Genomic DNA, 13,990 nt, shown 5'->3' on the forward strand with positions numbered 1-13,990 from the left:
TGAAAGATATGAAATTATTTTGAGGCTGAGTTGGCTTTCCCATTATCAAATCCTTTTTTAATGGCTTTATATCCTAACTGTTCCAAATAATTTTTGGTAGCAAATTTGAAGGCCAGGAGGCATTTCTGCCTTTCACTTTCCAGGGTTAAAAAGGATTGCCCCCAAAATAACAGGTTGGTGTGGGAAAGAGATTCATTATTCCACAATGTATATCACATAAAGGTTTCCTGTAATTCATTAAAACTAACATGCACAGCCCTACTTCTTGGTATCCAAATGTGAAAACAAATGCTAACAAGCGCATAGTCTAAATACCAGAACAATTTTTCAATCTGATCTTACTCTTTCTTTTCCTGCTGATCTGAATACAACTTTAAAAGCAAAACTCTCCAGTGACAGTGTTCAGTTGTCCTAATCCAAATGTTTTATCTCTCATGCAGAAAAAAAAAAAATTCTAAATGATGAAGATTTTGACAGAAATGTGTTTCTGATGTTTTTAAAACAAGAATGCAATTGTATTATTCTGCTCTTGTTGCAGGTTGAGTGTGTACTGGGGTACAATCCAGAACAGAAACTTATGAAGCCCAGTGTCCTTTCTTGGTCTCCGTATCAGTGGAGGCAAGGAAGCTACTGCTATGTGTAGGCAAAGATAAAACTGAGATACAGCTGAGCTAGCATGCAATCAGGTGAAAACTGGGCCAGGAGAATGACTGGCTGAGTTCATTTTCAAGAATTGAAGGGAATGCAGAGGATGAAGAAAAAAATTCACTCTCTTCTCCGCTGTAGGCACAGCTCTGTGAGATGTCCTCTATTCTGCGCAGATTTCCCAGGGCCTGTGCAGTTTCTTAACTTCTGAGAATGATCTTGCACACAGATAGGAATAAATGGAAGAGCCTAGCTCAAAAATGATTTTAAGAAAGGTTTAAGTTGAAAGCACTAACCTACTAATTATTTTGTAACTTCATGGTTTCTCTTTTCAACTGAAAAAAAAAAAATGGGATATGATATCCACAGCAAGTTAAACTAGTCTTATTTTAAATGAGAATTTAGTGGAAAGTACCTTCCTAAAATTGTAGTAAGCATTAATTATTTTGAATAATTACTTTTCGTTTTACACATTCAATTTCTATGGAAACAACCAAATTACATTCAAAGATACTCAGAGAGCAAGCTAATTTGGTAGTATTTGCATAGGCATACCCTCCTAGTTTTTCAAGATCTGATTTAGTCCTTGTTCTTCACTGTCAGTTGACTAAGAATACAAAAATTTTATCTGTGTGAAGACAACTTTGGTGTCACTAGCCTAGTTCCTCAGTGCACCATTATAGCATTACTGACAGCTTGAACAAAGTATGCACGAAGGTATGGAACAGGCAGCACTGAGTGACAGGACAGCTTCAGCAAACCATGTAGTTTTGTCCAAATGTAAATATTACACATGAATTTGTTGACTTAGCTGAAATGTTTGATGGAAACAAGTTTATACCAAGCAGTCTGACTCTCGTATATTTTGACAAAGTAAGTATTTGATATGGTAAACATTTCATTTTAACTTTCATTCATTCAGGCTTTTATACGATATTATGTTGGTATTTTGTGAATTCAGTCATTTTTCAGACATTCTGCAGCTCATTTCCATATCTTTCAGCTGAAATACTTCAGTATTTCCATTTCACAGTACATCTAGATTTTTCATTCTTGTTTGAAATGAAAATACCAGGATTTTCCATAGATTAGCTATTCTGGCCAGCTCTAATAGTATGTTTCAGTCTCTTATTCAGCAAGATATTTAAGAAAGTATCTAGCTGTAGGCATGAGTTGTCTGTTGTTCTTTTTTTCTTCAGTTATGCCTTCACACGTGCTTCATATTATGAATGGACTTAACATATCTTACAGCCTTAGCATATTTTAATGCCTTGACATATTGTAATCGCTATCATTACTTTCTAAGATTGCCCAGATTCAATCGCATCTGTGATACAGTATCTGAGTGAAATGAAAGAAAATGTTCTGCAGCTTTATACATTGAAGACTTCTTCTCAAAACATTAAGAATTTAAAAATGTAAATCCTAGTAAAACCAAATGTATGTTCAGTTGTTTGTGCAGAGGAAAGTTGAACTGAGAAAAAAGAAAAAAAAATAACCAGAGAACAGCTTCTTAATGAAATGTTAATTTTATTTCTTCATATTCAAGGGAAAATACAAACAAGGTCAATGCAGTTAAAGCATATTCTAATTATATCATTAACCCTCGACTAGAAAGATGATTTTAATAAGCCAGAGTGTCACTTCTGTTTCTCAGTTTGTATAATCCAGTCTCTTTTGGTCAAGGACTGTTAATTATTCGGAACTGGTGGTGATTCTGACTTATGGATCATAATACAGTAAGAATTAAGCAGACAACATCCAACTCTGTTTTACACTTATTTAATAAAATTACTGGTGCGTATTTGTCAGATTTCAGGACCTCATCACTTTCAAACCTCGAGGAATTGACAAGCTAGACAGTTAAAAGGTATCTATATATATTCCATTCTCTCCTTGTACATAACAGGAAGAAGGGGCAAGTGAAAGAGAGAATCTAACACATGCAAATATGTTGTCATTAAAATACACAAACAAAATTAAGCCTTACATTTGTTTGCGGATCATTTTAATCTAGGAAACTTTTGTAAATCAAATCACAGCAGGGAGACAGCTCCAGTGACTGATGAACTTCATTATGACTCTAAGGAGATATTATAGCAAAAAAAACCTCAACTAGCAATTTACAGAGATCTGATGTACAATACAGCAATGCCAATTGCAGCTTTTTATTTTTTTTTTTCCTTCAGTATGCAGAGGTTCATAACATCATTTCTGTTTAGATCAAGGAGAAGCAGAATGCAAAACTTTTTTCATAGCACAGCTGGACAGCGGAATATTAATCAGGAGTGTATGAACATTGCTATGCATGGATGGTTATTTAAACATATAGCCAAACATTTATTGGTGTATTTTTATAATTCCTTAATGTTACATAGCAGAAAAGCTAATTTATAAGAGCTGGACTGATGATCTACTGATACATAGGTCACAGACAACGATGCACTCTTCAACCAGGGCAGATATCCACCTCATATTTGTCTATTGCTTCATTGTCTCCTGACGCCCAGCAGCTTGCTGTCTAATGCAACCACAAGTCAGGAAGATTTGTGGGTCAGGAAGGGATGTGCGTGTGAATTTTTCATAATGCATTTTCATAATGATATTGTGAAGGTTTCCTTTAATGGAAGATCAAAGGGGCTTTCATTTAACAGAGTTAGGACTCGGTTTGTTTAAAAAGAGAAATCTTCACTCAAGTAGAGGAGAAAATGAAGGGTTTTCATTGTAATATCAATTATCTAAAGATTTTATTTTTAACTGTCAAGGAAAATTGACAAGCAAGTGACAAGCCATATATATACAGTCTAATTGCATCTTCCCAGAGCGAAAATCAGATTTAACACCTCCATTGCATGATGGAAAAAAATCACCCTGTCAAAAAAATGCAGACTCAACCTCTGACCCTAAATTCTAGGAGATATCCAATGCGTTAGCACCATAAAATTATGAGGGCTGCTCCAAAAGTAATGCCACCTATTTTATTATGTTGTCCCACTGTATCAGAGGTATGGCAGTAAAGGCTGAACCTTCCCATCGAGATTCTTTTACATTTTGTTGCCACGTGACAGATGGCAGCAGAGGGGCTATCTGATATGGAAGTGCATATGAAACAAAGGTGTGTTATTGAATTCCTCCATGAGGAAAAGATTGCAGTCATTGACATTCATCAATACTTGCTAAATATTTATGGAGACTGAACTGTAAGCAGAGTAAGGCAGTGGGTGGTGTGTTTTGGCAATGGAGACAACAACAGCAATGAGTCATCTTCACTGGTGCAGATTTTTATGAATACAGAATGCAGGCTTTTGTTCATTGCTGGTGAAAATGCATAGCTGATAGTGGTGACTGTGTTGAAAAACAGTGTTTTGTAGCTAAGAATGTGCTCTCTTAAATAGCATTATTATGCTCTTTATATCTGCTCTAGTTTCCATGGAAATAAATAAGAAGCATTACTTTTGGAACAACCTATGTGCATTTATTGTCTCACAGGCTGCTTCTCTCTGCTGAGTTCCTTTCCCTCTTACTGGTTTTCCTATTTATTGTTTCTATGTTTGCTTCTGTTACTCTAACTTCTTCCTCATTTTTATTTTTCTTCTCTTTTCTTTCTTATTGTTTCATATTACTAGTGTGTAAAGAAGACAGATTTTCTGCTGTTCTGCATCAATTTTGACATTTCGACTCAAATTTGTTCAGTAATTATATTTTAATATGTAGAGTACCTGTACAGTGCTTAATAACTGCCCTTTGAATGATAGATAAATTTTATCACACACATTCAATTAATAGAAAAGAGCCAATAGGCGACACTCAGTGTACAGTATAATCCCTATCCACTGTAAAATGCTTAACAATTAAGAGGTGGTGCTGGTGTGAAATTCAAGTGGTTATAGTTATCACAACAGGGGAGCAGAGGGAATCAGAGAAGCATTCCCCTCATTCTCTAGTGCCATTAGATATGAAAAAGTATGTTTATATGAGGACTGGAAGGGTTCTGCCTGGGTTTCACCTCAAGCAATTTTTCATCATCATGCTAGCATACCCATGAAGACACGCTATAGATGGTATTTATTCTTTCCCTGAAACTCACCACAGTCAGCAAAACCCTATGTTGCCCTTCAAGTCACTATACTCTCTCTTCTAATCCAGAACTTCCTACAATTGTTGCATGCCAATGACATAAATGAAAGCAAACCTTAATTAAAATTTAAAGGCTTAGTCTTAAACAAGAATTCACGTGCAGGGCAAGGCGTTCAAACAGAGAGTGTTTCTGCCAGATATCTTCTTCTAGGAAATTAAGATAGCAGTATTTACCCATCTCACAAGATGAGCTGAGAGCTTAAAACTTACACATGCTTCATAAGCACTGCAAGACATCTTGATGAAAGATAGCTGTTTGCAGATGTACAAAGTATTGACAGATTGGATTTTTATTAAACCTGTATTGTTCTATCTTTGATCTAAACACACTATTGCATTTCCTAACATGCCTAAACCAGAGACATGCTAAAAATTGACCTGGATTTAATATTGCTGTTTTTTTTTCATTTCCTCCTCTTCCTGCCTTGTCAGCAGCAATGAACTCTAATTAAAACACACAGAATATGAAAGAATTTCTAAATATCCATCTAATAGAATTTAAGTACTTCACTACTCCAGTTTTCAGACGTACTCAGACCTTTTAATTTACAAAAAATAAAAATAAAAATGAAGGCTTAGGTTTTGCTACACCAACCTTAGCATTTACTCCATTTCCTCTAAGACTAATTTACTGAGTCATAGCAACTGTAATTTATGAAGTCCATGAGCCTGATTTGTATCATACTAACCTTACGCTGATATAAGTGAGAACAGGGTCTGTGTGTGAAACAAGTGCTTTTAAGGCATTTATGTTAGTGGTGTGTAGAAGATAAATGTGACCTCTGATAAACAGACATGAATGGATGGGAGAAGCTGCTGAATCACTTCCCTGTCATATAGCCAAAAGGATGCACCACAGCGCACTGGAAAATGTTGGAGGTGGAAGGAGAGCACTAGCATCATCATAGTGTTCCTTCCCAGTAAACTCTTCCATAGTAGAAATAACCACAAACATTATTTGCTGAAGAGGCTAGGATATAATTCGAGATGCAAGTGCCATGCAAACACAATCACACATGCACAGATATGCTCAAGTAAGAGAGATCATTTGCCAGCTATGCTACTCCATATATAAGCATACCCGAACAGTTTCATTCTCAAAACGGATTTCTCTGTTCTCTTCTTCTCACATGAAAAAAAAAGAGCAAAATCAAAGCAGTAAAAGAATTTCAGAGTGAGCTGAAAGTCTGTGCTTACTTGACAGTGTTCTTGGCAGCATCTGGATCCTGTGCTGTTACTGTTCCTATTACACTGTTTATTGGAACATCTTCTTTCACTTCAATTATATATGCTGGTCTGCTGAACACAGGGGGTTCATCTACATCTTCCACTTGAATTCTGATTGTGGCTGAATCCTTGAATGGCCCCAAGTAGAGGAATCGAGGGTCCACGTGAGTATTGGTGGCTTCCACCTTCAGAATATACAAGTTTTTATTTTCAAAATCCAGTGCCTGGGAAGAGAAACAAACAAACAAAAAAACTTGAGAAGTCTGTGGGGATAGCTGTGCCGAGCAGACAAGGGTATCTAAATAAACTGGGTGATGGAAGCCTGTGCTTGCTTACAAGAGCCTGAACTGGAATTAACATGCCAGAAGAGAGAAGAAAGTTGGGGCTCTTTGTGCTGATGGTAAGTTATAGAAAAACAAAACAAAACAAAAACAAAAAAAACTTTGGCAGGGAATTCTGTGTCAAGAACTTCCAAATTCATATTAACTGTACCTTCTTAAATAGCCTCAACTCTTCACGCTTTTTATCCTGTTGGTTTTGAAATTTTGTTGCTTTCTGGACTCTTGACCTTAAGCACCATACACTAAAGGGGGATTCTCTAGGAGCTCCTTTCTAACATGTTGACGTTTCATCACTGAAATGAATCACTGTGTTATTTGGTGTCAGAAGACATTCAGGGCCACCCACATAATTTTATGATAGGCTATGACCGTATCACACTGATAAAATATGAAGAAGAAGAATTTAGGAACCATTTCTTACATTCCTTAGAGTAATGTGGGGAGAGACTAGTTATCACACTTTTCTGTTAGGCTGTAGAAGATTCACAGCTTCAATCACCAAGAGACAGAAATGCAAACAGAGCTAGACTGATATCATAATCAGCCCCTTAAAGGCATCTCTTAAAAAACAAGTAATGACAGGTGTTGTACTGATATCAAATGCAAGTTATGTTTATAAAATCTACACCATGTCTATTTAGCAATGACTGAACTTGAACTGATGGAGGATGATATCTGTAACCTTATCAAGCTTGCCTGATAGCCCACTGTAAACAATATTTCTCAAACCTTTTCTGACAGCCAACATGCAGCATAGTAGATGGTGTCCACTGTGATCCAAGACAGCACTGTTTTTTGTTTTGTTTTCTTTTCTTTTCTTTTCTTTTCTGAAGGAAAAGCATGCTAATGGGTTTATTAATTGTATCTTTATAGCATGAGACAAATAAATTTGTTTTTGTACTTTGATATGTTATAGCTATACAATTCAGTATCTTTTGATGGTGCAAAGCAGGCTGTGTGACACTGAATATTACTGTGGTTTTAATACAGCACATTTCTAAGAAGTGAACAAATCCTGTATGCATGATAGAAACAATGTCACAGTTGGGTGACTCCTTGAGTTGTCCTGTAGACACGTTCAGACAGAATTTTCTCAGTTCTATCCCACTTCATAGATTATGTACTCTCAAATTATGTGTGTTATTTTTGTAAAGGAGAAATCCTAAATGTATAAAAGAAAATTTATATAGGTAATATTGCAGAGATAGATAGCAATTTAATAAACTACATGTTGCACTAAAAATGGAAAGCAATGGAAAATGTGGTAGATACATTTTTTCCTGGTATTTTTGAGGTTGGTATGAAGTGTGTTAGGATGTGTACCTTTTTGACAGTTATGATTCCTTCCTGTGTGTCCTTGTCTGTGGTAATTCCAAACATGTCATATCCATCACCCTCAGTGATGCTGTATTCAATCTCTGCGTTTTCATCCACATCTGCATCGTTAGCTTTAATCCTGCCAATTGGTGAGTCAGGTGGCGTGGACTCAGGAGCTCTGAATTGGTAGGTGCCTACAGTAGATGGAGGAGGAAACTTTTGTCAGTCAGACTCATGGTATTTTGGACGCTATTTCTGAACACACTGTCCTGTTGGGAATGAACAGATGAGTTGCTGAGTGGCTTTGTCTTTGTACTTTCCTGGTGCAAAAGCATTCAGCCTCTGCCTAACTTTCATAGGGATAAAAGTAACTTATTTTCTACCTTTTTTTTTCTAGTATGAAGGGATTTTTTTTCCTACGTATATGCAACTTTAGCAACATATGTCCTTTCCTAGATACTATCAGTCTGTGTTAACAGTAACAAAACACTATATGAAAAATGTTTTGAGGTCAAAAGACAAATAAAATATTAAGACCTGCCAGAGGCCAATGCAGTTTAGTATCACTAAAAGCCCACTAAAAGCAAATCTGGCTCAAATGCCTATTACTAATATGCTGCACTGAATTTGTCCCCTGAGAAAAAACTGCTTGGGGAATGTTGGCATTATGAGGCTATATCTTTGGCTTTTATACTGAAGACACTCATGTCCAGAGATGTATAATTAACTCATTGGAGGCAGAGTGCTATATTTCCTCTTAACTTGTTTAAATTTAAATGGAAACATTTTGCCCACAGCTAAGAAGAGACTTTGAACATAAATGACAAGTTGCTTCCAATAACATTCCCAGTGACTTAACTGCCAAAGCTTGGTGATTTGTCTGATAGTATCTGCAATTATTTTCTTGAACAGCTGCTTTTGACTTTGACACACACTGACACTCTGATACACACATATACACACAGAGCAGTGTAAGATGAAGCAAAGATGAAGGAGGGAAAAAGAGAGAGGAAGAAAAGTGAATGAACACTGAATCACATTGAATCACTTATGGCAATGAACAATCATTAATAAAAATGGCTTTCTAAAAGATCTGACTCAACTGTTTCCCTTAAATATTACACAGCTGTCTAAATGATCTGAGGCAAGAGGAGGACAATAGGCAGAAATATCTGGTATATTTATATATGTGCCTTTGTTTCTGCTTGCAATGAATATAGGAGAACCCACTGAGGAAAGTGTTTCCTAGGTAAAAACACTCATTTTGATAGAGTTACTCTGGGGATCATTTTACATTCTTAATTAAATACTTCAAAAGTTAAATATGTTGGACTAGAACAGACTCCTTAAAATGCAGTTGACCACAAGGTCTTTTATAAAAACAATATTGATCAGAAAATATAGATTGTATCAGTCAAAGCTTATAGTTTAATAGATAAGTTTATAGGTAGCAAAAAATAGAAGTTGTTTCTGTTTGTTAATTCACTTCTTGGACTATTTATTGCAGATGTAGTAAAAATATTAAAGGTAAGCTTCCTAATGATTGTAATTAACCTTAGCAAGATCCTACTTCTTGCTTGTGTATTCCCTTTTTCTTTCTCAAGTGAAGTCGTACTCTCTAAATTCATGACAGCAGAAACTTGACTTAAAAAAAAATACAAAAATACTAAATTCTTGTTTATTTTACTGTAAAAACTTAGAATATAAATATTCCATACTCTGGGGGAACCGAGGAGGATTGTCATTTACGTCGGTCAGCGTGATGTTCACAGTGGTGGTTCCTGATAATCCGCCCATCTGGCCTCCCATGTCCTTAGCCTGGATGACCACTTGATATTGCTCCCTGTTTTCACGATCCATGTTTAGCAAAGCAGTTTTAATAATACCTAAAATGTGAAAATTAAAAAGGAAACTTCACAAGTAATGTATTGACATCGATGAAACCTGTTATTAAAAAAAAACCCACATCCTAAGGAACAAAGCAATCTCTGTTGTAACGAGTAAACTTTGCCCAATACAAATATTCACTGTTATGAGATGGCACATTAAATTACAGACCTCTCATATCACCTCTCATGCTGCTGTCTATGTGACAGACACAACAGTAATGACATTCCCAGAAAGATGTTCTACCTATCTGTGAGCAGTGTTATTTTACATAACATCTACACCCTTTCAGTTCCATGCTAAAGTCTCTCACTGAACTGGAAGAAGGCTCATTGTTTGTTATAATGCGCTCCATGTTTTCTCTCCTGTTCTGTCAGTATTTTCATTTTGACAGAAAAAAAAAAAAAAGAAAGAAAGAAAGGAAATAAGGGAAAAAGCTAACTTCAGCAATACATCATTAAAGAGGCAATACGACAACATTAAAATGGGAGAAGTTAATTAAAAAGGCTGTAAGCCCAAGTATATATATTTCTATTTATACATTAATTTAAATGATTTTGCCAGTCTGTTCCTTCTTCAAAGGTACAAAGTCATTTTTAAGCCCAACTCCTATTGAAATTCAGTCATTTAGATTTACCACGAAGCAAAATGCTTGTGTTCTGGCTGGGTATCTTAAGGCTAAGAACTGACTCCTTTGTAGACAAAAGGGATGAAATCCAAGCACTGAAATCCATGGGAAAATTCATAACAGCTTCAAGAATGACTTATTTGACTCTAGGAGTTTTGCAATTGATTTCCATGTGAGCACGACCAAGTCTGTGGTTTACCTTGCTTCCCTTCCATTCCTCATACAACCTTCTTGCTAAAAGGTTATTACTGCTAAACTCCTGGGTGCATTATCCGTGTTATAACTCTAAGAACAGATATTATACTTTCCAAGTGAGAATGCATGCATCAGTGCAGAAATCCTCTTTCTTGTACTATCTAATACCTCATGCTCCCTTTGATATTGGCTTCCCTTTTTTTCATATGTATTTTTTTTCATCTCATGTTTTTCTCTGACATCTCATCTTTACCTTGCCCAAGTCTCTAAGATTTAGATAAGAAACAATTTTAAAACCTGATTAATTGTCTGGAATGCCATTCTTTTCCTGTAAGGATGTTGAGGACAACCATTATCTCTAGCTTCAAGCAAACTATCAGAATGGATATTCCTATTTAAGGAGCCTCTTGAAATCTTTTATTACTTGTAGAAATTTGACATAAGTCCTGAGATTATCTGTGTAGTGGGATAGTGTAGTAGTACAGCAGATTTGATCAGTCAGAATTCATGTTTTACACACACAGGCTGCAAAGCAGTCTGTTATTCAGCCCATAAAAAATTCTAGTCACTGTGTATAATTTAAATATATTCCAAAAACAGAACTCAGAAGTTTGCAATTCGTGATCTGCTAGTGTAGCTCAACAGCCAATTTTACCTCTTCTATCATTATTCTTAATTAAGATTTCTTTCATAAAATTAGCATTAAAGTGATATGTTGCAGATGTACAGAAATTATAATTACTTTAAACAAGTTTTGAAGAAGCAGGAGGAAAATAAAAAAAAAAAAAAACAAAAAAAAAAAAACAAGCAAACCCTCAGTCTTAATTTAGCCATTATGAAGAGATATGAGGATTAAGCACTTTTTTTGCACACCCACCTGTTTTCTCATTTTCTTCTAAAAGCCAACCTATTTGGTTTAATTTAAGCATCTACAGCAGTCTCTGTACCACTGCTTGTTAAAAATGATTGAAAACTGTTTCACATTCAGTACTAATCGTATTTATTAGATTTTGCTTTTAGATTAAAATATTGTAGGTGTCATGTTTACAGATGTATTGCTCAATTAAGTTTGTCAGATTTTGCACTGAATAAGATAAAATCTCTTTGAAGTTTTTGACTAATATGTCCTAGCTTGGCTTAGCACGTCATTTTAAATTGCAGACATTGTCACAGAATGACAGACAAGGTCTTCTGACCTGTCTCGGATTCTACGGAGAAATATGGTTGTCCCTGGAGAATGCTGTAGACAACTTTAGCGCTGTTCCCATATGTAGGATCATCGGCATCAGTTGCAGTGACTTGTACAACAAAGGTACCTGCAATGATAAAAGAAAGTTAAAATCTTTTTTTTTCTTTCTTTTTTCTTTTTTTTCTTTCTCATGGCTGAGACAGTTTGTGATAAAGAAAAGCATAGCTGAGGTTCAAGTCAAACGTGGCAAAAAGTAGAAATGTCCTTATTTAGTAGGAGTTATTCTGCTCTCCAGTTTCCAAACTAAAATAATAGCTGGATTTTTCTCAGTTCATAAAACTGCAGTTATCAATTGGATACATAAATCCTTTATCATAAGTTTTAGGAACAAATCAGAAACCCAGCTTTCATTAGATATGGAAGATGTTTAGAGTTTGAATCTGGCTCAAGAGCATACTTTCACAAATTTACTCATGCTTGTAACAGGTTAAATTAAAATTTACAGTTGGAACAATATTAGACTTTAAGGTGTTCAACATCAGAATGTAAATCTGGTTTTTTTACATATCTTTTAGAGAAATAAATGTTTTTGAATCCTGGTCAAAGTGTTAACAAATGTGATAAATGAGCTTAAGTTTTAAGATTTTAAGCAGATTTGTGAATAAAGCATTCACTTCACATACTAAAATGTGAATATTAGTTTCTGTCTTCACCAGGTGAGGTTACATCTGTGTGACAAGTCCCATGAATGAGAAAATATGCCCTAAAGTCTTTATTTTCATATTGCTTGAGCTTTATTTTAATCTCATTCTTGATTGTGATTAATTAATATTTCTGTCTCTGGGTATTTTTTCAGATTAGAACTGTGCTTCTTGCCATTCAATCATCCATTTTTCTCTGACAAAAAATCAAAGTAACCTTCCTAAGAATCTGAGAGAAAAATTCAAATCCTGTGAACTTCCCTGAAAGAGATCTAACCGTAAGTCGTATTTCAAGGAATTATCTCTCCCTCTTTTTTATTTTAATTCATTCTGATGGCTTGATATCTTTGAACAAACAAATGGAAAGATTTAAATGGACATCAGTTGACTTTGTAGCTCATTTTCTTTCCTAATAAAAGCAACAAAATTAATAGGAAAGTAATGACATATCTTAGAATTAATGATGAGTTGACTTGGCTCACAGTTTTCTTTCCTGAAGTGTGTACGGTCACTTCTGCATCTCTCTTTTTGCACTTCTTTTTTATATTCATGAACTAAACAACATTAGCTGAATAGTTCTAGGGATGGTGTTGACCCATGTAGGTGATCATATCTTAACTACTATTACACTGCAACTAAATCATGTTATCAGTGTATGCTAAACTCTTTGAAGGTGTCCTGTAACAGAGGTCAGCTCAGCTTACTTGCACTGTGAACTAAACAAGAATGCATTAACTTACTTTTCCTGTGGCACAACAGAAGAAGCGTATTTTACTCATCTGATACTTTTGTTTTCAGCAAACTATTGTCACTAATTCCACTGGACACAGATTTTTTTTATTGGCTCAATTACTTCTACTCATCGCAAACAGCAGATCTCTGCATTCATTACCTTTCAGTTTGGGGCCCTTAATAAAATCTACAGAAAGAATTCAGATCATATACAGAAATTAACTGTTAGCACCTACCAACATCTGACATTTCTGGAATGCTGGCATTGTAAACATCCTTTGTAAACATTGGCTCATTGTCATTGATATCATGGATCTTGATGATGAACTCAGATTCTGGTTCCACTGGTCTTCCAGTTCTTCGATTTATAGCCTGGGCACGAAGTATGTATACAGGCTTCTCTTCTCTGTCCAGTCTCTTTGTGGCTTGGATGTCACCAGTGTTTTCATTGATAATGAAAAGGTCTCCTGCTCCATCTCCAGAAAGGATATACTTAAGTGATCCATCTCCTTTATCCTGGTCTGAATGCAGCTGGTGGTGAAATGAGAATAATCAAGAAGGGGGGAAAATAAATAATTGAGACACAATTCTACATATTTCATCTCATTATCATGATGCAGGTTTGTTAATACCTAGCCAAAAGGCTGTACACTTCTTTCAGGAAATAAGATGATACCTCAGTAGGAGGACTGAATGGATGGAGTGGTGTCTTGATGTTGGATTTGAAGTTGTTTTCAGTATTATAAAAAAAATCTCTGGGGAAACCTAGGAACTGGAGTTGCAGATGACTTTCCAAAGCTGAGCATATATCGATCAAATCTAAATAATAGGGGCTTAAGTGTTATTCTGTGAATATATAGGATAGTAATCTCCAACAGCTGGAAAATCTGCAGAATCACGAATTGTAGTCAAAGAAAGAAAAAGTAGCCAGGGCAGTCACTTCTTGAGTTCAAATTCTGTGTGCTGTGCTTTTATGACTCTGGACTACATA

At 35.5% G+C, this 13,990-nt stretch overlaps 1 protein-coding gene across 1 annotated transcript in view; it reads right to left on the bottom strand.

The window, feature by feature from the left end:
* The window catches only part of CDH6 (cadherin 6), a 106,800-nt gene that overhangs the window by 11,883 nt on the left and 80,927 nt on the right, over positions 1–13,990 (bottom strand). The window contains exons 4-8 of the mRNA XM_042869293.1: positions 13,236–13,530; positions 11,574–11,693; positions 9,386–9,553; positions 7,674–7,861; positions 5,980–6,233 (exon numbers count right to left, since the gene is read on the bottom strand). Of these exons, the coding sequence (XP_042725227.1) occupies positions 5,980–6,233; positions 7,674–7,861; positions 9,386–9,553; positions 11,574–11,693; positions 13,236–13,530 (1,025 nt within the window). The remainder of the gene's footprint in view (positions 1–5,979; positions 6,234–7,673; positions 7,862–9,385; positions 9,554–11,573; positions 11,694–13,235; positions 13,531–13,990) is intronic.

This window comes from Lagopus leucura, unplaced genomic scaffold (genome assembly GCF_019238085.1).
Source record: "Lagopus leucura isolate 7727_CA_CO unplaced genomic scaffold, USGS_WTPT01 Super-Scaffold_100002, whole genome shotgun sequence".
NCBI classification, from domain to species: domain Eukaryota; kingdom Metazoa; phylum Chordata; class Aves; order Galliformes; family Phasianidae; genus Lagopus; species Lagopus leucura.